The sequence below is a fragment of the Chiloscyllium punctatum genome, chromosome 35 (genome assembly GCF_047496795.1).
Source record: "Chiloscyllium punctatum isolate Juve2018m chromosome 35, sChiPun1.3, whole genome shotgun sequence".
Classification (NCBI taxonomy): domain Eukaryota; kingdom Metazoa; phylum Chordata; class Chondrichthyes; order Orectolobiformes; family Hemiscylliidae; genus Chiloscyllium; species Chiloscyllium punctatum.
In genome coordinates this window covers 21,352,900-21,376,243 of record NC_092773.1, presented here as the reverse complement: position 1 = coordinate 21,376,243, position 23,344 = coordinate 21,352,900, and the positions used below count along the sequence as shown (strand labels likewise).

The window sequence follows — 23,344 nt, the reverse complement described above, 5'->3', positions numbered from 1 at the left end:
GAAGGAGTTCTTGACGGAGATCCAATGGATCCTACATATTTTTTACCCAGTAATACTCCCTTCTGACAGATGTATTTGCACTGGTGATCAAGGTCTGTCACACACTTTCAGTTGGAGATCCCTTTTAACAAGTTCAATGCAGACCTACAGTTTTGATTCAGGTCCTTCACATTCCCAACAGTTTTTGGCTGAGTTCCCCTCTTCCACCTGGGGAGAACTGGCAACATCACCATTGAGTTCTGCCCCGCTGCCAGGCCCCCATCTTACTGCGGGGCAAAACGCGGGGCCCTCACCGCGCAGGCGCGCCGCTGCGTTTGCCCCGCACTAACATGGCGGCTCACACCGGCTGCGGACGGACGTGAAGGTGGTGAGGCAGCGAGAGGACCGGGGGCGGGGGGGAAAGGAAAAACCGAAAATAGACAATATTTCTGCCTCAGTGGGAGATCCCGACTGGACTGAGAGCTCGCCGAAGCCGGGGCCTGCTACCAGGTTCCGAGCATTACTGACCTTTGCCAGGTATTGAGGCCGAGTGACAGGGGAGGGCGTTAGGCCTGAAGTGAGAGTGAGGGGGATGGGATGTCGGGGAGGAGGATGGAGAGGAGAGAGGGGAGAGGGAGGAGGATGTGGGGGTAGGGGGAAGGAGGGTGAGAGGGGATGGGGGGGTGGGGGTGGGGTCGGATGGGAGGGGGATGGGATGGGATGGGGGTGGGAATGGTGGGTGTGGGGTGGGGGTGGGGGTGGGGTGGGGTGGGGGTGGGGGGATGGGGTGGGGGTGGGGGATGTGGGGGTAGGGGTGGGGGGATGTGGGGGTGGGGGGATGGGTGGGGGTGGGGGGATGTGGGGGGTGGGGTGGGGGTGGGGGGATGTGGGGGTGGGGTGGGGGTGGGGGGATGTGGGGGTGGGGTGGGGGTGGGGTGGGGGGATGTGGGGGTGGGGTGGGGTGGGGGTGGGGGGATGTGGGGGGTGGGGTGGGGTGGGGGTGGGGGGATGTGGGGGTGGGGTGGGGGTGGGGGGATGGGGTGGGGGTGGGGGGATGTGGGGGTGGGGTGGGGGTGGGGGGATGTGGGGGTGGGGTGGGGTGGGGGGATGTGGGGGTGGGGTGGGGGTGGGGGGATGTGGGGGTGGGGGGATGTGGGGGTGGGGGATGGGGTGGGGGTGGGGGGATGTGGGGGTGGGGGGATGTGGGGGTGGGGGGATGGGGTGGGGTGGGGGGTGGGGGGATGGGGTGGGGGTGGGGTGGGGGTGGGGGATGTGGGGGTGGGGGGATGTGGGGGTGGGGTGGGGGTGGGGGGATGTGGGGGTGGGGTGGGGGTGGGGGGATGTGGGGGTGGGGGGATGTGGAGTGGGGTGGGGTGGGGGGATGTGGGAGTGGGGTGGGGTGGGGGTGGGGGGATGTGGGAGTGGGGTGGGGTGGGGGTGGGGGGATGTGGGAGTGGGGTGGGTGGGGGTGGGGGATGTGGGAGTGGGGTGGGGTGGGGGTGGGGGGATGTGGGAGTGGGGTGGGGTGGGGGTGGGGGATGTGGGAGTGGGGTGGGGTGGGGGTGGGGGGATGTGGGAGTGGGGTGGGGTGGGGGTGGGGGATGTGGGAGTGGTGGGGTGGGGGGATGTGGGGGTGGGGGGTGGGGGGATGTGGGAGTGGGGTGGGGTGGGGGTGGGGGGATGTGGGAGTGGGGGTGGGGGGGATGTGTGGGGGGTGGGGGTGGGGGGATGTGGGGGTGGGGGTGTGGTGGGGGTGGGGGATGTGGGGGTGGGGGTGGGGGGATGTGGGGGTGGGGTGGGGGTTGGGGGGATGTGGGGGTGGGGTGGGGGTGGGGGGATGTGGGGGTGGGGGTGGGGTATGTGGGGGTGGGGTGGGGGGATGTGGGGGTGGGGGTATGTGGGGGTGGGGTATGTGGGGGTGGGGTGGGGGATGTGGGGGTGGGGTATGTGGGGGTGGGGGGATGTGGGGTGGGGGGATGGGGGTGGGGGGATGGGGGTGTGGGGGTGGGGTAGGTGGGGGGATGGGGGTGGGGTAGGTGGGGGTGGGGTGGGGTATGTGGGGGTGGGGTGGGGGGATGTGGGGGTGGGGTATGTGGGGGTGGGGGGATGTGGGGGTGGGGTGGGGGGTGGGGGGATGTGGGGGTGGGGGGATGTGGGGGTGGGGTGGGGGGATGTGGGGGTGGGGGGATGTGGGGGTGGGGTGGGGGTGGGGGGATGTGGGGGTGGGGTGGGGGTGGGGGGATGTGGGGGTGGGGTGGGGGTGGGGGATGTGGGGGTGGGGTGGGGGTGGGGGGATGTGGGGGTGGGGGCGGGGGGATGTGGGGGTGGGGTATGTGGGGGTGGGGTGGGGGTGGGGGATGTGGTGGTGGGGTGGGGTGGGGGGATGTGGGGGGATGTGGGGGTGGGGGTGGGGGATGTGGGGGTGGGGTATGTGGGGGTGGGGTGGGGTGGGGGGATGTGGGGGTGGGGTGGGGGGTGGGGGGATGTTGGGGTGGGGGTGGGGGGATGTGGGGGTGGGGTGGGGGGATGTGGGGGTGGGGGGATGTGGGGGTGGGGTGGGGGGATGTGGGGGTGGGGTGGGGGGATGTGGGGGTGGGGGGATGTGGGGGTGGGGTGGGGGATGTGGGGGTGGGGGGATGTGGGGGTGGGGTGGGGGGTGGGGTGGGGGTGGGGGATGTGGGGGTGGGGTGGGGGTGGGGGGATGTGGGGGTGGGGGGATGGTGGGGGTGGGGGTGGGGGGATGTGGGGGGTGGGGGTGGGGGGATGTGGGGGTGGGGGTGGGGGGGTTGTGGTTGTGGGGGTGGGGGGATGTGGGGGTGGGGGTGGGGGGATGTGGGGGTGGGGTGGGGGGATGTGGGGGTGGGGATGTGGGGGTGGGGTGGGGGGATGTGGGGTGGGGGGATGTGGGGATGTGGGGATGTGGGGGTGGGGGGATGTGGGTGGGGTGGGGGTGGGGGGATGTGGGGGTGGTTGGATGTGGGGGTGGGGTGGGGGTGGGGGGGATGTGGGGGTGGGGCGGGATGTGGGGGTGGGGCGGGATGTGGGGGTGGGGCGGGATGTGGGGGTGGGGTGGGGGTGGGGCGGGATGTGGGGGTGGGGTGGGGGTGGGGGGGATGTGGGGTGGGGGTGGGGGGATGTGGGGGTGGGGTGGGGGTGGGGGGATGTGGGGGTGGGGGGATGTGGGGGTGGGGTGGGGTGGGGGTGGGGGGATGTGGGGGTGGGGTGGGGGTGGGTGGGGGGTGGGGGATGTGGGGGTGGGGGTGGGGTGGGGGTGGGGGGATGTGGGGGTGGGGTGGGGGTGGGGGGATGTGGGGGTGGGGTGGGGGATGTGGGGGTGGGGTGGGGGGTGGGGGGATGTGGGGGTGGGGTGGGGGGATGTGGGGGTGGGTGGGGGTGGGGGGATGTGGGGGTGGGGTGGGGGTGGGGGGATGTGGGGGTGGGGTGGGGGTGGGGGGATGTGGGGGTGGGGTGGGGGTGGGGGGATGTGGGGGTGGGGTGGGGGTGGGGGGATGTGGGGGTGGGGTGGGGGGATGTGGGGGTGGGGTGGGGTGGGGGGATGTGGGGGTGGGGTGGGGTGGGGGGATGTGGGGGGTGGGGTGGGGGGTGGGGGATGTGGGGGTGGGGTGGGGGTGGGGGATGTGGGGGTGGGGTGGGGGGATGTGGGGGTGGGAGTGGGGGTGGGGTGGGGGTGGGGGGATGTGGGGGTGGGAGTGGGGGTGGGGTGGGAGTGGGGGTGGGGGGATGTGGGGGGTGGGGTGGGGGTGGGGGTGGGGGGTTGTGGGGGTGGGGTGGGGGATGTGGGGTGGGGGGATGGTGGGGGTGGGGGGGTTGTGGGGGGGGGGGTGGGGGGATGTTGGGGTGGGGTGGGGTTGGGGGGGATGCGGGGTGGGGTGGGGGTGGGGGGATGCGGGGTGGGGGTGGGGTGGGGGGATGCGGGTGGGGGAATGTGGGGTGGGGGGAATGTGGGGTGGGGGGATGTGGGGTGGGGTGGGGGGATGCGGGGTGGGGTGGGAGGATGCGGGGAGGGGGGTGTGGGGATGTGGGGGTGGTGGGAATGTGGGGTGGGGGTGGGGGAATGTGGGGTGGGGGTGGGGGAATGTGGGGTGGGGGTGGGGGGATGTGGGGTGGGGGTGGGGCGATGTGTGGTGGGGATGTGGGGGTGGGGTGGGGGGATGTGGGGGGATGTGGGGTGGGGGTGGGAGGATGTGCGGGGGGGGTGGGAGGATGTGGGGGTGGGGGGTGGGAGGATGTGGGGGTGGGGTGGGGGGATGTGGGGGTGGGGTGGGGTTGGGGGGATGGGTGGAGTGGGGTTGGGGGGATGGGTGGGGTGGGGGCGATGGGGGCGGGGTTGGTGGGGGCGATGGGGACGGGGGCGATGGGGGCGGGGGCGATGGGGGCGGGGCCGATGGGGTTGGGGTTGGTGGGGGCGATGGGGGCGGGGCCGATGGGGGTGGGGTTGGTGGGGGCGATGGGGGCGGGGGCGATGGGTGGGGGTGGTGGGGGCGATGGGGGGTGGGGTCGGTGGGGGCGATGGGGGTGGGGTCGGTGTTGGTGGGGGAGATGGGGGCGGTGTTGGTGGGGGAGATGGGAGCGGTGGGGGTGGGGGGCGATGGGGGTGGGGTTGGTGGGGGCGATGGGGGTGGGGTTGGTGGGGGCGTTAGGGGTGGGGTTGGTGGGGCGTTGGGGGTGGGGGCGATGGGGGGTGGGGTTGGTGGGGGCGATGGGGGTGGGGTTGGTGGGGGCGTTGGGGGTGGGGGCGATGGGGGTGGGGTTGGTGGGGGCGATGGGGGTGGGGGCGATGGGGGTGGGGTTGGTGGGGGCGATGTGGGTGGGGGCGGGGTTGGTGGGGGGAGATGGGGGTGGGGGCGGTGTTGGTGGGGGAGATGGGGGCGGTGGGGGTGGGGGGCGATGGCGGCGATGGGGGGTGGGGTTGGTGGGGGCGTTGGGGTTGGGGGCGATGGGGGTGGGGGCGATGGGTGTGGGGGGGGTGGGGGCGATGGGTGTGGGGGGGGGTGGGGGGCGATGGGGGTGGGGTTGGTGGGGGCGATGGGGGTGGGGTTGGTGGGGGCGATGGGGGTGGGGTTGGTGGGGGCGATGGGGGGTGGGGTTGGTGGGGGTGGGGGGCGATGGGGGGTGGGGGGCGGTGTGGGTGGGGGCGATGGGGGCGGTGTGGGTGGGGGAGATGGGGGGTGGGGTTGGTGGCGGCGATGGGGGTGGGGTTGGTGGGGGAGATGGGGGTGGGGGCGATGGGGGTGTGGGCGATGGGGGTGGGGTTGGTGGGGGCGATGGGGGTGGGGTTGGTGGGGGCGATGGGGGGTGTGGGCGATGGGGGTGGGGTTTGTGGGGGCGATGGGGGTGTGGGCGATGGGGGTGGGGTTGGTGGGGGCGATGGGGGTGGGTTTGGTGGGGGCGATGGGGGTGGGGTTGGTGGGGGCGATGGGGGTGGGGGCGATGGGGGGGGGGGGGCGGGGGGGGGGGGGGGGTGGGGGGGAGATGGGGGTGGGGGCGATGGGGGTGGTGTGGGTGGGGGAGATGGGGGTGGGGTTGGTGGCGGCGATGGGGGTGGGGGCGATGGGGGGTGGGGTTGGTGGGGGAGATGGGGGTGGGGGCGATGGGGGTGGGGTTGGTGGGGGCGATGGGGGTGGGGTTGGTGGGGGAGATGGGGGTGGGGTTGGTGGGGGAGATGGGGGGTGGGGTTGGTGGCGGCGATGGGGGTGGGGGCGATGGGGGTGGGGTTGGTGGGGGCGATGGGGGTGGGGTTGGTGGGGGCGATGGGGGTGGGGTTGGTGGGGGCGATGGGGGTGGGGTTGGTGGGGGCGATGGGGGTGGGGCCGATGGTGGTGGGGTTGGTGGGGGGCGATGGGGGTGGGGTTGGTGGGGGCGATGGGGGTGGGGTTGGTGGGGGCGATGGGGGTGGGGTTGGTGGGGGCGATGGGGGTGGGGGCGATGGGGGTGGGGTTGGTGGGGGCGATGGGGGTGGGGGCGATGGGGGTGGGGGGCGATGGGGGTGGGGTTGGTGGGGGCGATGGGGGTGGGGTTGGTGGGGGCGATGGGGGTGGGGGGCGATGGGGGTGGGGTTGGTGGGGGCGATGGGGTGGGGGCGATGGGGGTGGGGTTGGTGGGGGAGATGTGGGTGGGGGCGATGGGGGTGGGGTTGGTGGGGGAGATGTGGGTGGGGGCGATGGGGGTGGGGTTGGTGGGGGAGATGGGGGTGGAGGCGATGGGGGTGGGGTTGGTGGGGGAGATGGGGGTGGGGGCGATGGGGGTGGGGTTGGTGGGGGAGATGGGGGTTGGGTTGGTGGGGGAGATGGGGGTGGGGGCGATGGGGGTGGGGTTGGTGGGGGAGATGGGGGTGGGGTGAGATGGGGGTGGGGGCGATGGGGGTGGGGTTGGTGGGGGAGATGGGGGTGGGGGCGATGGGGGTGGGGTTGGTGGGGGAGATGGGGGTGGGGGCGATGGGGGTGGGGTTGGTGGGGGAGATGGGGGTGGGGGCGATGGGGGTGGGGTTGGTGGGGGAGATGGGGGTGGGGGCGATGGGGGTGGGGTTGGTGGGGGAGATGGGGGTGGGGGCGATGGGGGTGGGGTTGGTGGGGGAGATGGGGGTGGGGGCGATGGGGGTGGGGTTGGTGGGGGAGATGGGGGTGGGGGCGATGGGGGTGGGGTTGGTGGGGGAGATGGGGGTGGGGGCGATGGGGGTGGGGTTGGTGGGGGAGATGGGGGTGGGGGCGATGGGGGTGGGGTTGGTGGGGGAGATGGGGGTGGGGGCGATGGGGGTGGGGTTGGGTGGGGAGATGGGGGTGGGGGCGATGGGGGTGGGGGTTGGTGGGGGAGATGGGGGTGGGGGCGATGGGGGTGGGGTTGGTGGGGGAGATGGGGGTGGGGGCGATGGGGGTGGGGTTGGTGGGGGAGATGGGGGTGGGGGCGATGGGGGTGGGGTTGGTGGGGGAGGATGGGGGTGGGGGCGATGGGGGTGGGGTTGGTGGGGGAGATGGGGGTGGGGGCGATGGGGGTGGGGTTGGTGGGGGAGATGGGGGTGGGGGCGATGGGGGTGGGGTTGGTGGGGGAGATGGGGGTGGGGGCGATGGGGGGTGGGGTTGGTGGGGGAGATGGGGGTGGGGGCGATGGGGGTGGGGTTGGTGGGGGAGATGGGGGTGGGGGCGATGGGGGTGGGGTTGGTGGGGGAGATGGGGGTGGGGGCGATGGGGGTGGGGTTGGTGGGGGAGATGGGGGTGGGGGGCGATGGGGGTGGGGGGAGATGGGGGTGGGGGCGATGGGGGTGGGGTTGGTGGGGGAGATGGGGGTGGGGGCGATGGGGGTGGGGGCGATGGGGGTGGGGGGCGATGGGGGTGGGGGAGATGGGGGTGGGGGCGATGGGGGTGGGGTTGGTGGGGGAGATGGGGGTGGGGGCGATGGGGGTGGGGTTGGTGGGGGAGATGGGGGTGGGGGCGATGGGGGTGGGGGAGATGGGGGTGGGGTTGGTGGGGGAGATGGGGGTGGGGGGGTGGGGTTGGTGGGGGAGATGGGGGTGGGGGGGGGTGGGGTTGGTGGGGGAGATGGGGGTGGGGGGGGTGGGGTTGGTGGGGGAGATGGGGGTGGGGGGGTGGGGTTGGTGGGGGAGATGGGGGTGGGGGCGATGGGGGTGGGGTTGGTGGGGGAGATGGGGGTGGGGGCGATGGGGGTGGGGTTGGTGGGGGAGATGGGGGTGGGGGGCGATGGGGGTGGGGTTGGTGGGGGAGATGGGGGTGGGGTTGGTGGGGGAGATGGGGGTGGGGGCGATGGGGGTGGGGTTGGTGGGGGAGATGGGGGTGGGGGCGATGGGGGTGGGGTTGGTGGGGGAGATGGGGGTGGGGGCGATGGGGGTGGGGTTGGTGGGGGAGATGGGGGTGGGGGCGATGGGGGTGGGGTTGGTGGGGGAGATGGGGGTGGGGGCGATGGGGGTGGGGTTGGTGGGGGTGTGGGGGCGATGGGGGGTGGGGTTGGTGGGGGGGGTGGGGTTGGTGGGGGAGATGGGGGTGGGGGCGATGGGGGTGGGGTTGGTGGGGGAGATGGGGGTGGGGGCGATGGGGGTGGGGTTGGTGGGGGGGGTGGGGGCGATGGGGGTGGGGTTGGTGTGGGGGTGGGGTTGGTGGGGGGTGGGGGCGATGGGGGTGGGGGGCTGGGGGCGATGGGGGTGGGGGCGATGGGGGTGGGGTTGGTGGGGGCGATGGGGGTGGGGTAGGTGGGGGCGATGGGGGTGGGGTTGGTGGGGGCGATGGGGGTGGGGTTGGTGGGGGTGGGGTTGGTGGCGGCGATAGGGGTGGGGGCGATGGGGATGGGGGCGGGGTTGGTGGGGGGCGATGGGGGCGGGGTTGGTGGGGGCGATGGGGGCGGGGTCGGTATGGAGGTGGGGATGGGGGCGGGGTCGGTATGGAGGTGGGGATGGGGGTGGGGTCGGTATGGAGGTGGGGATGGGGGTGGGGGGTTATGGGGGTGGGGGGGGTGTGGGGTTGGGGGTGTATGGGGGTGGGGGGTATGGGGGTGGGTGGGATGTGGGTGGGGGGTATGGGGTTGGGATGGGGGTGTATGGGGGTTGGGGGGGTGGGGATGGGGGGGGTATGGGGGTGGGGGGTATGGGGGTGGGGGTGGGGGGTATGGGGGTGGGGGTGGGGGGTATGGGGGTTGGGGTGGGGGGTATGGGGGTGGGGGGGGGTGGGGGTGGGGGGGATGTGGTTGGGGGGTATGGGGGTGGGGATGGGGGGGTATGGGGATGGGGGGGGTTGTATGGGGGTGGGGGGGTTGAATGGGGGTGGGGGGTATGGGGGGGTGTTGTATGGGGGTGGGGGGTATGGGGGTGGGGGGTAAGGGGGGTGGGGGGGTATGGGGGTGGGGGGTATGGGGGAGGGGGTGGGGGGTATGGGGGTGGGGGTGGGGGGTATGGGGGGGGATATGGGTCAGGGGGTGTGGGGGTGGGGGGTATGGGGGTGGGGGGTATATGGGTGGGGGGTGGGGGGGATATGGGGGTGGGGTTGGTGGGGGGTATGGGGGTGGGGGTGTGGGGGTATGGGGGTGTGGGGGGTATGGGGGTGGGGGTGGGGGGTGTGGGGGGTATGGGGATGGGGGTGGGGGGTGTGGGGGGTATGGGGGTGGGGTGGGGTATGTGGGGGTGGGGTGGGGGGATGTGGGGGTGGGGTATGTGGGGGTGGGGGGATGTGGGGGTGGGGTGGGGGAGGGGGGATGTGGGGGTGGGGTATATGGGGGTGGGGGGTTATGGGGATGGGGGGGTGGGGGTGGGGGGTTATGGGGATGGGGGGGTGGGGGGTGGGGGGTTATGGGGATGGGGGGGTGGGGGTGGGGGGTTATGGGGATGGGGGGGTATGGGGGTGGGGGTGGGATGGGGATGGGGGGGTATGGGGGTGGGGGTGGGGGGGGTATGGGGATGATGGGGATGGGGGGGTATGGGGGTGGGGATGGGATGGGGATGGGGGTGTATGGGGGTGGGATGGGGATGGGGGTGTATGGGGGTGGGGGTGGGGGGGGTATGGGATGAGGGGGTATGGGGGTGGGATGGGGGTGGGGGTGGGATGGGGATGGGGGTGTATGGGGGTGGGGGTGGGATGGGGATGGGGGTGTATGGGGGTGGGGGTGGGATGGGGGTGTATGGGGGTGGGGGTGGGATGGGGATGGGGGGGTATGGGGGTGGGGGTGGGATGGGGATGGGGGGGGTGGGGGTGGGATGGGGATGGGGGGGTATGGGGGTGGGATGGGGATGGGGGGGTGGGGGTGGGATGGGGATGGGAGGGTATGGGGGTGGGGGGTGGGATGGGGATGGGAGGGTATGGGGGTGGGGGGGTGGGGGTGGTGTGTATGGGGGGTGGGGGTGTGTGTTGGGGGGTATGGGGGTGGGGGTGGGGGGGTATGGGGGTGGGGGGGGAATGGGGGTGGGGTGTATGGGGGTGGGGGGGTGTGTCGGGGTGGGTGTGGGAGGGTATGGGGGTCGGGGTGGGGGGGTTATGGGGGGTAGGGTTGGGGGGGATGGGGGTGGGGGGGTATGGGGGGTAGGGGTGGGGGGGGTTGGGGGTGGGAGGGTATGGGGGGTATGGGGGTGGGGTGGGGGGGTATGGGGGTGGGGTGGGGGGGATGGGTGGGAGGGGGTGATTGGGGGGGATGATAAGATGCATGGGAAGGGTTGGGGAGTTAAAGCCTCACTAGGATCTGGTCTTATCACCAAATTCCACTGACTATGAGAAAGCAACAGGCTACACAAAACATTTGCAGTCTATTTTATCTCCCTGCCCTTTTAATTTTCTCACAGCCTCACCCATCCCTAGTCACCCCTCAGTCTCTTCCCCTGCTTTTTGATGGTGGGTGGGGTACCAATCGAGCAGGATGCTTTGTCTTGGACAGCTTCACCTTGTGTGTTGTATGTAAACATTTAGCCCAAGTGTCTCAAAATGTTGAATCAATTGCCAGAATTTGGTGTTTGTCTTAAACCAAAGTTGTCTGGAGCTGTAGGATTTCGCGAGGCAGCACAACTGAGAGATGGGCCAAAGCTACATGATAACTGATGACTTGCACTTGGAAGCTGGAGTGTAAGTTGATATAACAGTAAGACAGTGTTATTGTGGTTCTGTTCGCCAAGCTGGGAATTTGTGTTGCAGATGTTTCGTCCCCTGTCTAGGTGACATCCTCAGTGCTTGGGAGCCTCCTGTGAAGCGCTTCTGTGATGTTTCCTCCGGCATTTATAGTGATTTGTACCTGCCGCTTCCGGTTGTCAGTTCCAGCTGTCCGCTACAATGGCCGGTATATTGGGTCCAGGTCGATGTGCTTATTGATTGAATCTGTGGATGAGTGCCATGCCTCTATGAATTCCCTGGCTGTTCTCTGTTTGGCTCATGTCGAACTCATGTTGATTGTCATCTGAGTGTGTGGCTACTAAGGATAGCTAGTCGCGTTGTTTCGTGGCTCGTTGGTGTTCATGGATGTGGACCGTTAGCTGTCTTCCTGTTTGTCCGATGTAGTGTTTTGTGCAGTCCTTGCATGGGATTTTGTACACTACATTGGTTTTGTTCATGCTGGGTATCGGGTCCTTCATCCTGGTGAGTTGTTGTCTGAGAGTGGCTGTTGGTTTGTGTGCTGTTATGAGTCCTAGTGGTTGCAGTAGTCTGGTTGTCAGATCTTCTCCCAAACTTTGAACAGTAAGACAATCTCTGAATATGTAGATTTGAAGTCTAAAAGCTCTTTTGTCCCATTCGTACTCTGCTGGTTCCCAGCTCTCTGTGTTGAATTATTTTGTGCTTCTGCAGAGAGCTGGCATCGGTCTGATGAGCCAAATGTAGTGCTTCTCAGCATCAGTAGCTGCGTGAGCCATTCTGGTATCCCACAGTGGCTTTTGACCTCCTGTTTTATTCTGCCCATGGGAAAAATGAAATCCTGTGTGTTTTTGCCACTTGGCAATATTTTGGTTCTTGTAGTGACCTCTGTATAGAAGTTTGGTGAAAGTGAGGACTGCAGATGCTGGAGATTAGACTGGTGCTGGAAAAGCACAGCAGGTCAGGCAGCATTCGAGGAGCAGGAAAATGGACGTTTCAGGCAGGAGCCTGATCTGCTGTGCTTTTCCAGCACCACTGTAATCCTGAATCTGTTCAGAGGTTGCCAAGTTGTGATAATATGCATGCCCAATGAGATAATAAAGCTTGCAGACTCTCCTGTATCCCCTCAGGTGAGATTGGAAAGCTGTGGTTTTGTGAGATTTGCTGTGTTTCCTAATTGGCGTGGTTTTTGCGGTTGTACTAACTTGTTCTTTTGCATTGCAGATAACGAAACGGCGATGTCTGAGAGAGGCCCCGGTGGAGATGCTGGCCATCCCAGTGCCATTAGGCCCGCTGTCACAGTCGGCAGGGGCCTACCAGGCCGGAGGAGCTCTGCCACTGTTACCCCAGGCCGCCTGCCCTCCGCCACTGTTACCCCAGGCCGCCTGCCCTCCATCCGCTCACGGGACCTAACACTGGGAGGAATGAAAAAGGTCAGGAAGTCTGATTGACGGTTTGAAGATTTGATCGAGATTTTCAGAGTCTGGCCAAAGTAGGTGGGGTGGAACAGTTCCCACTGGTGAGAAGGTTAGGAACTGAAGTGCCCAGGTGTAAAGGAATTGTCAAAAGAAGCAATGGTGACGGCATGATGAACTTTTCCATGCAACAAGTGATTAGGATCAGGAAAGTGAGCGTGTGTTGGAGGCAGGGTCAATTCAGGCTTTCAAAAAAGAGTATTCTGAAAAAGACGCATGTGCAGGGTTATGGAGAGAAAGCAGGGGAATTATGTACTGCTCACTCATTGGGGGGGCAGCATGGACATGAAATGGCTGAATGGCCTCCTGTCCTGTAACCATTCTGTGATTCTGGGTGGAGATAACGCCAAGAATGAAGGAGTGATAGATGGCATGGAGGACATTTGTAGGTTGCTAACAGGACATTGACAGGATGCATAACTGGGCTGATACCTGGCACTTGGAGTACAACCTGAAAAAGTGTGAAGTGATTCACTCTAGGAGGTCAAATTTGAATGCAGAATACAGGGTTAAAGGCAGGATGTGTGGAGGAACAGAGGGATCTTGTGGTCCACGTCCATAGATCTCTCAAAGTTGTCACCCAAGTCGATAGGATTATCAAGAAGGCATATGGTGTGTTGGCTTTCATTCGTGGGAGATTGAGTTTAAGAGCTGCAAGGTTATGCTGCAGTGTGTAAAGTCCTGGTTAGGCCACACTTGGAATACTGTGTTCAGTTCTGGTCGCATCATCGTAGGAAGGACGTGGAAGCTTCAGAGAGACTCCAGAGGAGATTTACCAGGATGCTGCCTGTACTGGAGGGCATGTCTTATGAAGACAGGTTGAGGAAGCTAAGGCTTTTCTCGTTGAAGTGAAGAAGGATGAGAGGTGTACAAGATGAGGAGAGGCATTGATAGGGTGGATAGCCAGAGACTTTTTCTCAGAGTGGAAATGGCTTTCATGAGGGAACATAATTTTAAGGTGATTGGTGGAAGGTTTAGAAGAGACGTGAGATGTAGATTGTTTGGACAGAGTGCATGGAATACACTGCAGCAATGGTAGTAGAGTCAGACACATTGGGGACATTTAAGCGACTCTTGATAGGCACACGGATGATAATGCAATGAAGGGTACGTAGGTCAGTGTGATCTTAGAGTAGGGAAATGGTAGGCACAACATCGAGGGCTGAAGGGCCTGTACTGGCTATACTGTTCTATGTTTGAGAGAATGTTATTTTTTTCAGCACAGAATGTAAATGCATTGCAGGGTATGCTTAAAAGGAGCAGCAAGGTTTGCATTCTAGTTGTTGTTAGTTTTTAGTCTGTTTGGTGTTGACTGTGTGTTGACAACATTGCCTGTTCTTATTTTGGGTATGCAGCACTTGTCGCTAGTTCCCAATATTGGATATTAGAGCTGCTCACTGGATTGAGGCTAAACATGAAGCACAGGGCCAAATGGCCTGTTTCCACACAGTAGGGATTCTAGAACAAAAGTGAGTGAAGGAACTTTGGGCATTAATGCCCCATGTCCTCCGGAGCAGACTGGGAGATGGAGAGCACAGCTAATCAGGCAAGAAGATACAGAGTGGCAAATGATCATTTTGCAGCCTCCTGTACCCAGCCACCAATTAACTCACTGCAGGGTAAGATGTTGTATTCAAACTTTCTGCTAATAGCTCAACTGAGGTCCTCAGGGAAGGTCATGCGTAGTGTAAAAAAAAAATGGCAGCACGGTGGCTCAGTGGTTAGCACTGCTGCCTCACAGGGACCCAGGTTTGATTCCGGCCTCGGTTGACTCTGTTTGGAGTTTGCACGTTCTCCTCGTGTCTGCATGTGTTTCCTCCCACATTCCAAAACTGTGCAGGTCAGGTGACTTGGCCATGCCAAATTGCCCATGGTGATCAGGTGTGTATAAGTTGGGTGCATTATTTAGGGGTAAATGTAGAGTTGTAGGGGAATGGGTCAGGGTGGGTCAATCTTTGGAGGGTCGGTGTGGACTTGCAGGGCCATTTGGCCCTGTTTCCACACTAGGGATTCTAGGATTCAAGAACACGTTTGATTAGAGCTGGACCGTGATTGGCTGCAGTGCTGAGCGTCGGTCGGGCAGTACCGCAGCAGCTCAAGAACATCTTTGGACTTGTACAAGCTTTCCCCTCCACCACTCTTAGTGTAGTTTTTAAAATATAATTGTTAGCCCTTGCCTCAGCAGGTTACACACTCACCTCTGAGTCAGCAGGTTGCGTGCTCAAATCTGAACACGGAGACATTGTTTGCATAATTTAAAATGACAGTCTACTTTCATATTGAGGGAACATTGTGCTCTGCGGGTGCTGCAGTTGTCTTGGGGAGCCGGTGCCGAGGCTGTGTATTTTCAGGGCAGGAAGAACAGGAGGATTGCGCGGTGCAATGTTTTGGTGGAGGATTGGTGTTGGAGGAAGGACATATTTTTGAAGGAGAGGGAGTTTTTCTGTGGCAGGTGAGACCTGTGCAAAATGGATGGGTTGTACCTTGATATGGTAGGGGGAGAATCCTCAGATTTGTTGGTGATGTAGGAGAGTGTTTGACTTAGATTTGCCGAGCGATACAAATCCCGAGAGACAGATAGTAGAAAAATAGTGAGCAAAGTTTAGGAAACAGATTAGCAGAGACGTGCATCAAAGAGGATAATGCAGAACAAGGTTATAAAGACCAAAGTAAGGGCACTCCATCTGAATGCACACAGCACCTGCTACAAGATTAATTATTTGAAGGCACAAGTAGACATAAATGGATGTGGTTTCATTGCTGTGACCGAGATGTGGTTACAGGGTGACCAAGACTGGGAACAGAATTTTCAAGGACATTCACCCTTTAGGAAGGATAGGCAAGAAGGAAAAGCAAGTGAGAAAGGACGAGATCTTTGACCAGGAGCATGGCAGATGCAATATAGTGTAAATAAGTTATCCACTTTAGTAGAAAAACCACAAAAACACATGCATTAAATGGTGAACGTTTGGGGAGCATTGGTGTTTAAGGGATTTTGATACACTTGTTAATCAGTTATCAAAAGCTAGTATAGAGGAACCTCAACTATCCGAATGAGATGGGCGGGCACACTTTTGTTCAGTTAATTGATTATTCGATTAATTGATTCAATTCCTCTCCTCTGGGGCTCGGAGTCATCTGAAGTTTCCTTTTTCTTTGCTCTGCCTGTGTTGCTCCCTCTCTCTGTCTCAGGGTTTGTTTCTGTGTGTGAAGGACCTGCAGTATTGCTGAAACCAGCTGCCCCTTCCACCCATCATTTCAATGGGGTTGATACAGCAAGCACTTGCTAAGTGTGCTCCCCGTTCAGGAACAAGTCAGCAGTATGGGACTGTCCCCTTCCCGCCCGACATCTCTCTCCGCCCCCACCCCAGCCCACCCCCGGAAGCTGGGCAGCCACACTGGACACCGACAGTAAGACTGCTGCTGTCTTTTGGGGGTGAATTTCCAAATCGCACATGCACACACCTTTTCACAGCAACTTTTTGACAGTTCCACCTTTGCCCTGTACAGGACAATGTTAGAGAGATTATCTGGGGAAGGGGGATTCAGGATGCACATCTGTGTAGAACTCCAGGTAAAGTGTCTGGGAGGGGGGGGGGGGGAGGGGAGAGAGAGGGGGAGAGTGGTCAGTCATCTGGAGATGGTGCCTGGGCTCCCATTAATGTCCAGGACTGTTGTTGGCAGCATTTCAGTAAGCTGAGTTCGTTTTGAATCATTGTAAACAAAAGACGCCATCAGTGTTGAAAATACCTCTTTGATGTAACGTTTCTATCGGGACTTTGAGATCTCCTTCGGATAATCCGAAATTCGGATCATTGACATTTGGATAATTGAGGTTCCTCTGTACATGGGTGCAGCTAGTCTTGAGGAAGACAAATGATATGTTGGTCTTAATTTCCACGGTGTTTGAATATCGGGATATAGATGACTTGCTGTTGTTGTCTAGAATCTTGGTGAGATCACAGCTGGCATTTTGTGTACAGTATTCTGTATACGTACAGAATATACTTGCCATAGAGTGAGTGTAGAGGAGATGCAGCATGTTCTTGAGTTTTGAAAAATGAAGTTTCTCCCCTGAAACTTGGAGAATTCTTAACAAGGTGTGACAAGGTGAATGTGAAAGTAATATCCCTCCTGACTTACAAGTTTAGGACCAAGGCTTACAGTCTCAAAAATAAGGGGATGGGGTTTAAGGCCACTTAAGACTGAGATGTGGATGAATATGGATAATGATGGCATCAGGGATTTTGGGAAAGCAGCATTGAGGGAGGAGATCAGCTATGATCCAATTGAATGGATGAACAAGCTTGATATGCTGAATGAGTTACGAGGTGTGGTGCTGCAAAAGCACAGCAGGTCGGGCAGCATCCGAGGATCGGGAAAATCGACATTTCAGGCATAAGCCCTTCATCAGCAATGAAACATTGATTCTCCTGCTCCACCTGATGTGCTGTGCTTTTCCAGCACCACACTCTCAACTCTTGATCTCCAGCATCTGCAGTCCTCACTTTCTTCTAGTTGATATGCTGAATGGCCTATCCTTTTCCAGTGTTGCTGATGAGGGAGTGCTGCACTGTTAAACACACTTTCTTTTGAGATAAATCAAAGCCCAGTTTACCCTTGGAGATCGTTCCTGCTCTTAATCAAAATAGCAGAATGGAACCTTTTGAGACAATATCTATCCCTCACCGGTGGAACAGATTACCTGGTAGTTTATTTCATCTCTGATTATGGAAGCTTGCTGTGTACAAATGAGCTGCCCGATTTCTTGTGTTGCCACAGTGACCACACTCGTTAGGGCTTCAAATTCAAACACACAACTATGCAGAAAGAAATTAGTTCAATTGTCATGTTGTCAAAACATGTTTTGCATAAGGAAGTGAGCAGACTGTTGACGGCAAAACCTATGTTGAAGTGGCCCAGGAGTCTTTTGAATGCTATTTATCGCACCTTGGAATTGTCAGCAATTTTCTAATGAGAAAAGATGCGAGGAGTCAAACTGGTAATGTACTGCGTAGGGTGAAGCTGTTTGATAAGCTCGCTGTGCTGGTCTTGCCCTCGTTTCATTCTGGAGTTGGACTTCGAACATAGAACAATACAGCACAGAACAGGCCCTTCAGCCCACGATGTTGTGCCGACCATTGATCCTCATGTAAGGTAAACCTAATATACGAACCCTCAAATTTCTGTGAACATATGCATGTCCAGCTGTCTCTTAAATATCCCCAATGACCTCCCTTCCACAACTACTGCTGGCAACGCGTTCCATGCTCCCACAACTCTCTGCGTAAAGAACCCGCCTCTGACATCCCCTCTATACTTTCCCCCGAACAGCTGAAAACTATGACCCCTCATGTTAACAATTTCTGCCCTGGGAAAAAGTCTCTGGCGATCAACTCTATCTATGCCTCTCATTATCTTGTATACCTCACACTGATCCATGATTTGTACTTTATTTCAATGGGAACCATCTGAAGGTTGATTTCCGACGATACGGACGCTGCATTGGCCTATCGCATTTCTATTTCTATTTCTCTGAAGGAATGGTACACTTCAATCCAAGCTGGCAGGGGAATCGATGACAATTGTTTCTCTGCCAGTAACAGTGTGCCTTGTGAAATTTATACAGAAATAAGCCTCAAGGAGTTGACACGCATCACGGTGCTCCTCCATGCTCCAACTGGATGATCATTTACAATTTGACATGGCCAATGGCACTGTAACGGATGCAGCCTGGCTAAATCATATCAGTGTGTATGGCCCAGAGAAGCCCTCTACTCACCTGGACACAAGGTTATCAGGTTACTAGTTAACAGCTAGCTCTCTTTTTAAATAAGCATTTTGCAATATAGCCTTGTACCTCACCACTGGTTACCAGGAATCTATCAAACTCTGTGTGTCACACTTTTGAAGACTCCAGTCCAAATTCCAATGATTCACAGCCCTCTGAATGAAAAGAAATTCTACGTATCCCCCTCCTAAATGGCATCCTCCATTTTAAAAAAATTCTGCCTTTTGGTTCTAGACTTCCCGATCAGGGGAACGTCTTAGCTGCATCTACCCCATCCCTTTAAGTATTTTACAGGTTTCGGTGAGATCACCTTTCATTGTCCAAAAGCCTAAGCATTTTATACATACAAAAACCATTGAAGTTAGCATGACAAATTGATAAAAAGGTTAAAAGGGCATCAGCTTTGTAAATCCAGGCATAGATGAAAGGAACAGGGAGGAAATTATGATTTACAGGTTTGGCTGCACCTGGGGATGTGTGTCCAGTTCTGGGCACTGCAGTGTAGAATTAAGGCTTTAGGGAAGATGCAGAAAACATTTGAGTAGTTACAGGGATCAGAGGTTTCAATTGCGTGGATAGATTGAAGAAACTATTCTCCTTAAGAGACAAGAACGTCGAAAGGAGATTTGATTACGTGCTCAAAATCATGAGGCATCTGCACAGTTTCGATGGGGAGAACTTTGGGGGAAGGGGCAACAACCAGAGAATGTGAATTTAAAGTGATTGGTAAAAGAAGCTATGGAGACATAAAGTAGAACCGGTTTTGTTCAGCAAATGGGTAGGATCTGGAATGTGCTACCTGAGAGGGTGGTCGAAGCAAAATCAAAGGATTTCAAAAAAAAAATTTATTTAAAAGTTCACTCCTGTAATGTGGACTTCGCTGGCTGGACCAGCATTCATGACACTTGAGAAGGTGGTGGTAGATTGCCATCTTGAACCGCTGCAGTCAAGTTGCTGTAGATAGACCCACATTGCCATTGGGGAGGGAGTTCCAGGCTTTTAACCATGCAATACTGAAAGAACAGAGATATGTTTCAAGTCAGGATGGTGAGTGGCTTTGAGGGGAGCTTGCAGGGGGTGGTGTTCCCGTGTATCTACTGCCCTTGTCCTTCTAAATCCATAACCACTATCATGTCGAAGGTGCTGTCTAAGGAGCCTTGGTGAATTTCTGTAGTGCATCTTGTGTATGGTGGACAATGTTACTGAGTGTGGGTGGTGGAAGGAGTGGATGTTCGTGGACGTGGTTCCACTGTGGTGCAAAGACTGCTTTATCCTCATTGGTGTCAAGCTTCATAAGTGTTGTAGGAACTCCACTCATCCAGGCCAATGTGAAGTATTACATCATACCCATGACTCACACCTTGTATGTAATGGATGGTCTTTGGGGAGTCAGGAGGTGAGTTCGTTACTGCAGGGTTCCCAGCCTCTGACCTGCACTTGTAACCACAGTATTGATAAGCCTGGTCCAGTTCCACTTCAGGTCAATGGGAACCTTGAAGAAGTCGATAGTGGGAGGTTCAGTAATGGTGATGTCTTTGAATGTTAGGGGGAGACTATGGTTAGATTCTGTTTTGACACAGCTGGTCATTGCCTGGCAACTGTGTGGTATGAATGTTTCAAAAGGGAATTAGGTAAGTCCCTGAGGAGAGAAAGGGGTTAGAACAAGGAGTGGGATGAGCAACGTTGTACCTGCAGAGAGTCATCAGGGGATATAGTGTTCTGAATGCTTCATCAGTGCTGTATGCAATCGATGATTCTTCAAAAATACACACTTAATGGCATAATGGATACCTATGCCACCATATGTACTCTGAAAAACAGATTCCCAGTTTTTAAATTTAATCTTTTCATAGGTGGCTGAACGATCAGTGGCGTAGCACCCTGGGTCCAGAAGGGGGCTAACTTGACAAAGTTCCCACTTCTGATTTTGATCCATTATGCCTGGAGATATCTGTTGAAGACAAGTTTTGGTTTGATGCAGTTAATAGTGTGAATAAAGTAAGGACTGGAGATGAGAGTTGAGAATGTGGTGCTGGAAAAGCACAGCAGGTAGGGCAGCATCTGAGGAGCAGGTGAATCATAATTTCGGGCATAAGCCCTTCATCAGGAATGAGGCCTGTGGGCTGGTGGGGGGGAGGCGCTGAGAGATAAATGGGAGGGGGCTGGGTTGGGGGAAGGTAGCTGAGAAAGCGATAGGTAGGTGAAGGAGAAGGTGATAGTTTGGAGAGGATAGCTGGGAAAGGTGATGGACAGGTCAGGAGGGCAATGGTAAATTGGAGGCTTGAGACTGGGGTAATATTGGGGATGGGGAAATGAGAAAACTGTTCAAATCCACATTGATCCCATGTGGTTGCAGGGTCCCAAGGTGGAATATGAGGCGTTCTTTGTCCAGACGTCGAGTCGAAAGGGTTTGGCAATGGAGGAGGCCCAGGACCTTCATGGCTTTGATGGATGTCCGCCTCCCCTCCCACTTCGTCAAGGACATGCAGGTCCTGGGCCGCCTCCATCGCCAAATCCTTACCACCCGATGGAGGAAGAACACCTCATATTCCACTTTGGGATGCTGCAACCACAGGGGATCAATGTGGATTTCAACAGTTGCCTCATTTTCCCCTTCCCCCACATTACCCAAGTCCCAAGCCTCCAAATTGGCATTGCCCTCCCAACCTGTCCATCACCTTTCTGAGCTATCCGCTCGACCCTCCTCTCCAACCTATCATCCTCTCCTTCATCTTCATCGCATTCTCAGCTTCCCTTCCATATTTATCTCAGCCTCCCAGCTCACAAGCCTCATTCCTGATGATGGGCTTATGCCTGAAACGTCGATTCTCCTGCTTCTCGGATGTTGCATGACCTGCTGTGCTTTTCCAGCACCACACACTCAACGCAGTTAGTGTGACAATTTGTGACTGCAAGTTAGGTTAAGCAATAGAATTTTCTTTAGTGTGTTGACTGAAAAACAATAGGGTCCAGGATAAACTTTAATGCAAGGGTTGTGTCAGTTGTTGTTCCTTACTATCAACGTGTATGAGAGAGTGAGTTTATTTCCACAAGCTTTTCGAGCATGTTAAAGCTGAAGTCCTCCTTAATTCTCTGAACACAAACTGTAACATTGACTGTGATGTGAGCAATGTTTAATTATAATGTCTTCTTTTGCAGAAAACATTCACTCCCAACATCATCAGCAGGAAGGTTAAGGAAGAGTGAGTATATGTTTGCTTCAAGCAATTTGTGACATGGTTTTAAAATTCACTTTAGCGGTAATGAAAATGTTTCAATTAGTAAGTTATCCACAAGAACTAGGGGAGCAAGTGCAGAGCTGTGGGTCAGTGCACGTGGCCTCCATTTGTCTGCAGAGTCACTCACTTCACCAGAGGCTGAAAGTTTCTGAGATCATAAGGTAAAAAGTATCCACTAGGGGGAGCTTGGTACCCCCGGCATGCCTGACTTGCCTGCTGGGACAAGTGGTTGCCTACATTGTGTAGAAACTGTGAGTCTCCCAGTCTGACAGTCATTCATTGTCAGTGTTATTTTCTCTGAAAGATCCATTTACATGTTTTGAAATGAGTTCAAGGGAATGTACATTCAAAATCAGAAAATGGTGCAGATTAGGCTCCTTGGTCAAAGTACAAAATGAAATATTGACTGTACCTGTGCAAGAAGACCTGAGAATATCTTGTACATTCCTAAATGTATTCTTGTAAGGTGTGGAGAGCACACTTTTGACTGAAATCTCAGTTAAAATTATTGCAGAAAGACAGAATTGAGAAAGAGGCAATCTAAAAGATCCTTCAGTTCTGATTAAATTCAAGGCCACTCTGTCCTTGTTATGATAATTCTGTCAAACGTGTAAAAATGAACCATACCCAGAGTAAAGATGCTTAATTTAGGCAATGGTTCAGTCAGTCCATGTTGGAACACTCAGCTTATGACTTCAGGCTGACCGGATACATCTCTTGACTGAAGCGTTTCTGTCTTCTCTTAGTGCTGTGCTTTGGACTGTTAAAAATTGATGATTGTTAACCTTAACTGGCCACTAGTCCTGTACATGACCTTTGCTAAGACAGTACATGATCAGTGGCACAATTCTAATTAACTTATCAACGCATTAACAGCACAAAATCCATCTGTTTGAGTTAACACTGCATGCCAATTCCTAATCAGTTTCTTAAGTGTGATGGTCATCTTAACGATATCACCTTATTCTATCTCGTGACTGGTTCCAGGCAATGACAGTTAATTGTGGTGTCCTCGATTTTTCCTGTTTGTTAAGTTTACAGATGCCGTCTGAGATGGAGGCACCTGCTTAAAGGATATTTGGGTAATATCCTCATGAGTAATATCATCTTCACGGCCTAATTGATCTCAACGTTCTGGAGAGTTCCAAATTCCATCACAAACTTTATCGAAAAGAACCCTTTGCTAATGCGACTTCACAATAACTGCTGCTGCCTAGGACAAGTTAACAAAATAAATCACTATTTATTTTCTGGGCATTGTATATTTACAAGAAATCTCATTTGACCTCTCCACATTACTGTAGCATCTGAAGTAGAATATATATGTATGAAATATGTACCTGTCATAATCATGGAAACAGTATTAATACCATAGACCTTACTTTTGACCTGAATCATGTGGTCATTCTCTCTGACAAGATAACATGTACGTTGACCACAGATAAACCAGATATAATATGAATGCTTTGCATGCTTGATCATTACAAAACTCAACTCAAATTAACTGTTTAAAATTTAACCTAAACCCATGCCTAACACAGCCTTCACAATCTTTCTCAAGTGAATGCATTCATGTTAAATGTCTGCATTTCAGGCATTAGAATAACTGTTATTGTGGCACAGTGCAGTGACAGGCTTTCTGCTATGTCTGCCTGAGCCATGTGTGGAGAGAGCACTTGGAGCCGGCTAGTACTGGGATAAATACTGGCAAGGACAAGACTTGAGAATAGTGTGGGTGGATGAAGTCTGAGATTCAGAGCATGTTGGTTTCAGGAGTTTTGAATAATGTATTAGAAATGCAGCCAGTGAGGATATGGGTGTTAGGAAGCTGAATTTAATGTTGGGTTGAGATTATGCCAGATCATGTTGGATGCTTTTAGTTTACCTAGTTTCTGGATTTCCTGCTGTGATTACTCCTCTGCTCCATGTGCTGGTAACAGGTGAAAGACTAGTATGCGTACAACCCAGATCCATAGGCTGCTGGAGGTGGTCAATCACATCTTGCCGACCTACTGACTGACATCAGTCCCCTTTCACATGAAAGATGTGCTTTTGGTTGAGGGTTTCTGACTCGCAGCACTCACTTGCGTCACTTGATGTTTTGATGCTCAAATTTGCTTTGCTTGCAGACCAAAGGAGGACGATGCCTCTCAGAGGAAAGAAAAGAAGGAACGAGACAAGGATCGCCAGAGAGAGACTCGAGGCAGGGGAAGAGGCAGACCCGAGACAATTCAATCCCACTCCATCTTTGAGCAGGGACCTGCTGAAATGATGAAGAAAAGAGGTGAGACA

At 57.4% G+C, this 23,344-nt stretch overlaps 1 protein-coding gene across 3 annotated transcripts in view; it reads left to right on the top strand.

Moving 5' to 3' along the window:
• The first annotated feature begins 332 nt into the window (after positions 1-332).
• The window catches only part of polr3d (polymerase (RNA) III (DNA directed) polypeptide D), a 31,045-nt gene continuing 8,033 nt past the window's right edge, over positions 333-23,344 (top strand). The window contains exons 1-4 of one of the 3 annotated variants that reach the window (XM_072554259.1): positions 333-489; positions 11,772-11,980; positions 20,973-21,016; positions 23,182-23,336. In XM_072554259.1, coding sequence (XP_072410360.1) covers positions 11,786-11,980; positions 20,973-21,016; positions 23,182-23,336 — 394 coding nt within the window. In that variant the 5' untranslated portion in view covers positions 333-489; positions 11,772-11,785. Of the gene's footprint in view, positions 517-10,507; positions 10,548-11,771; positions 11,981-20,972; positions 21,017-23,181; positions 23,337-23,344 lie in introns of those variants that run through there. The other 2 variants (XM_072554258.1, XM_072554257.1) reach the window with 2 other exon arrangements.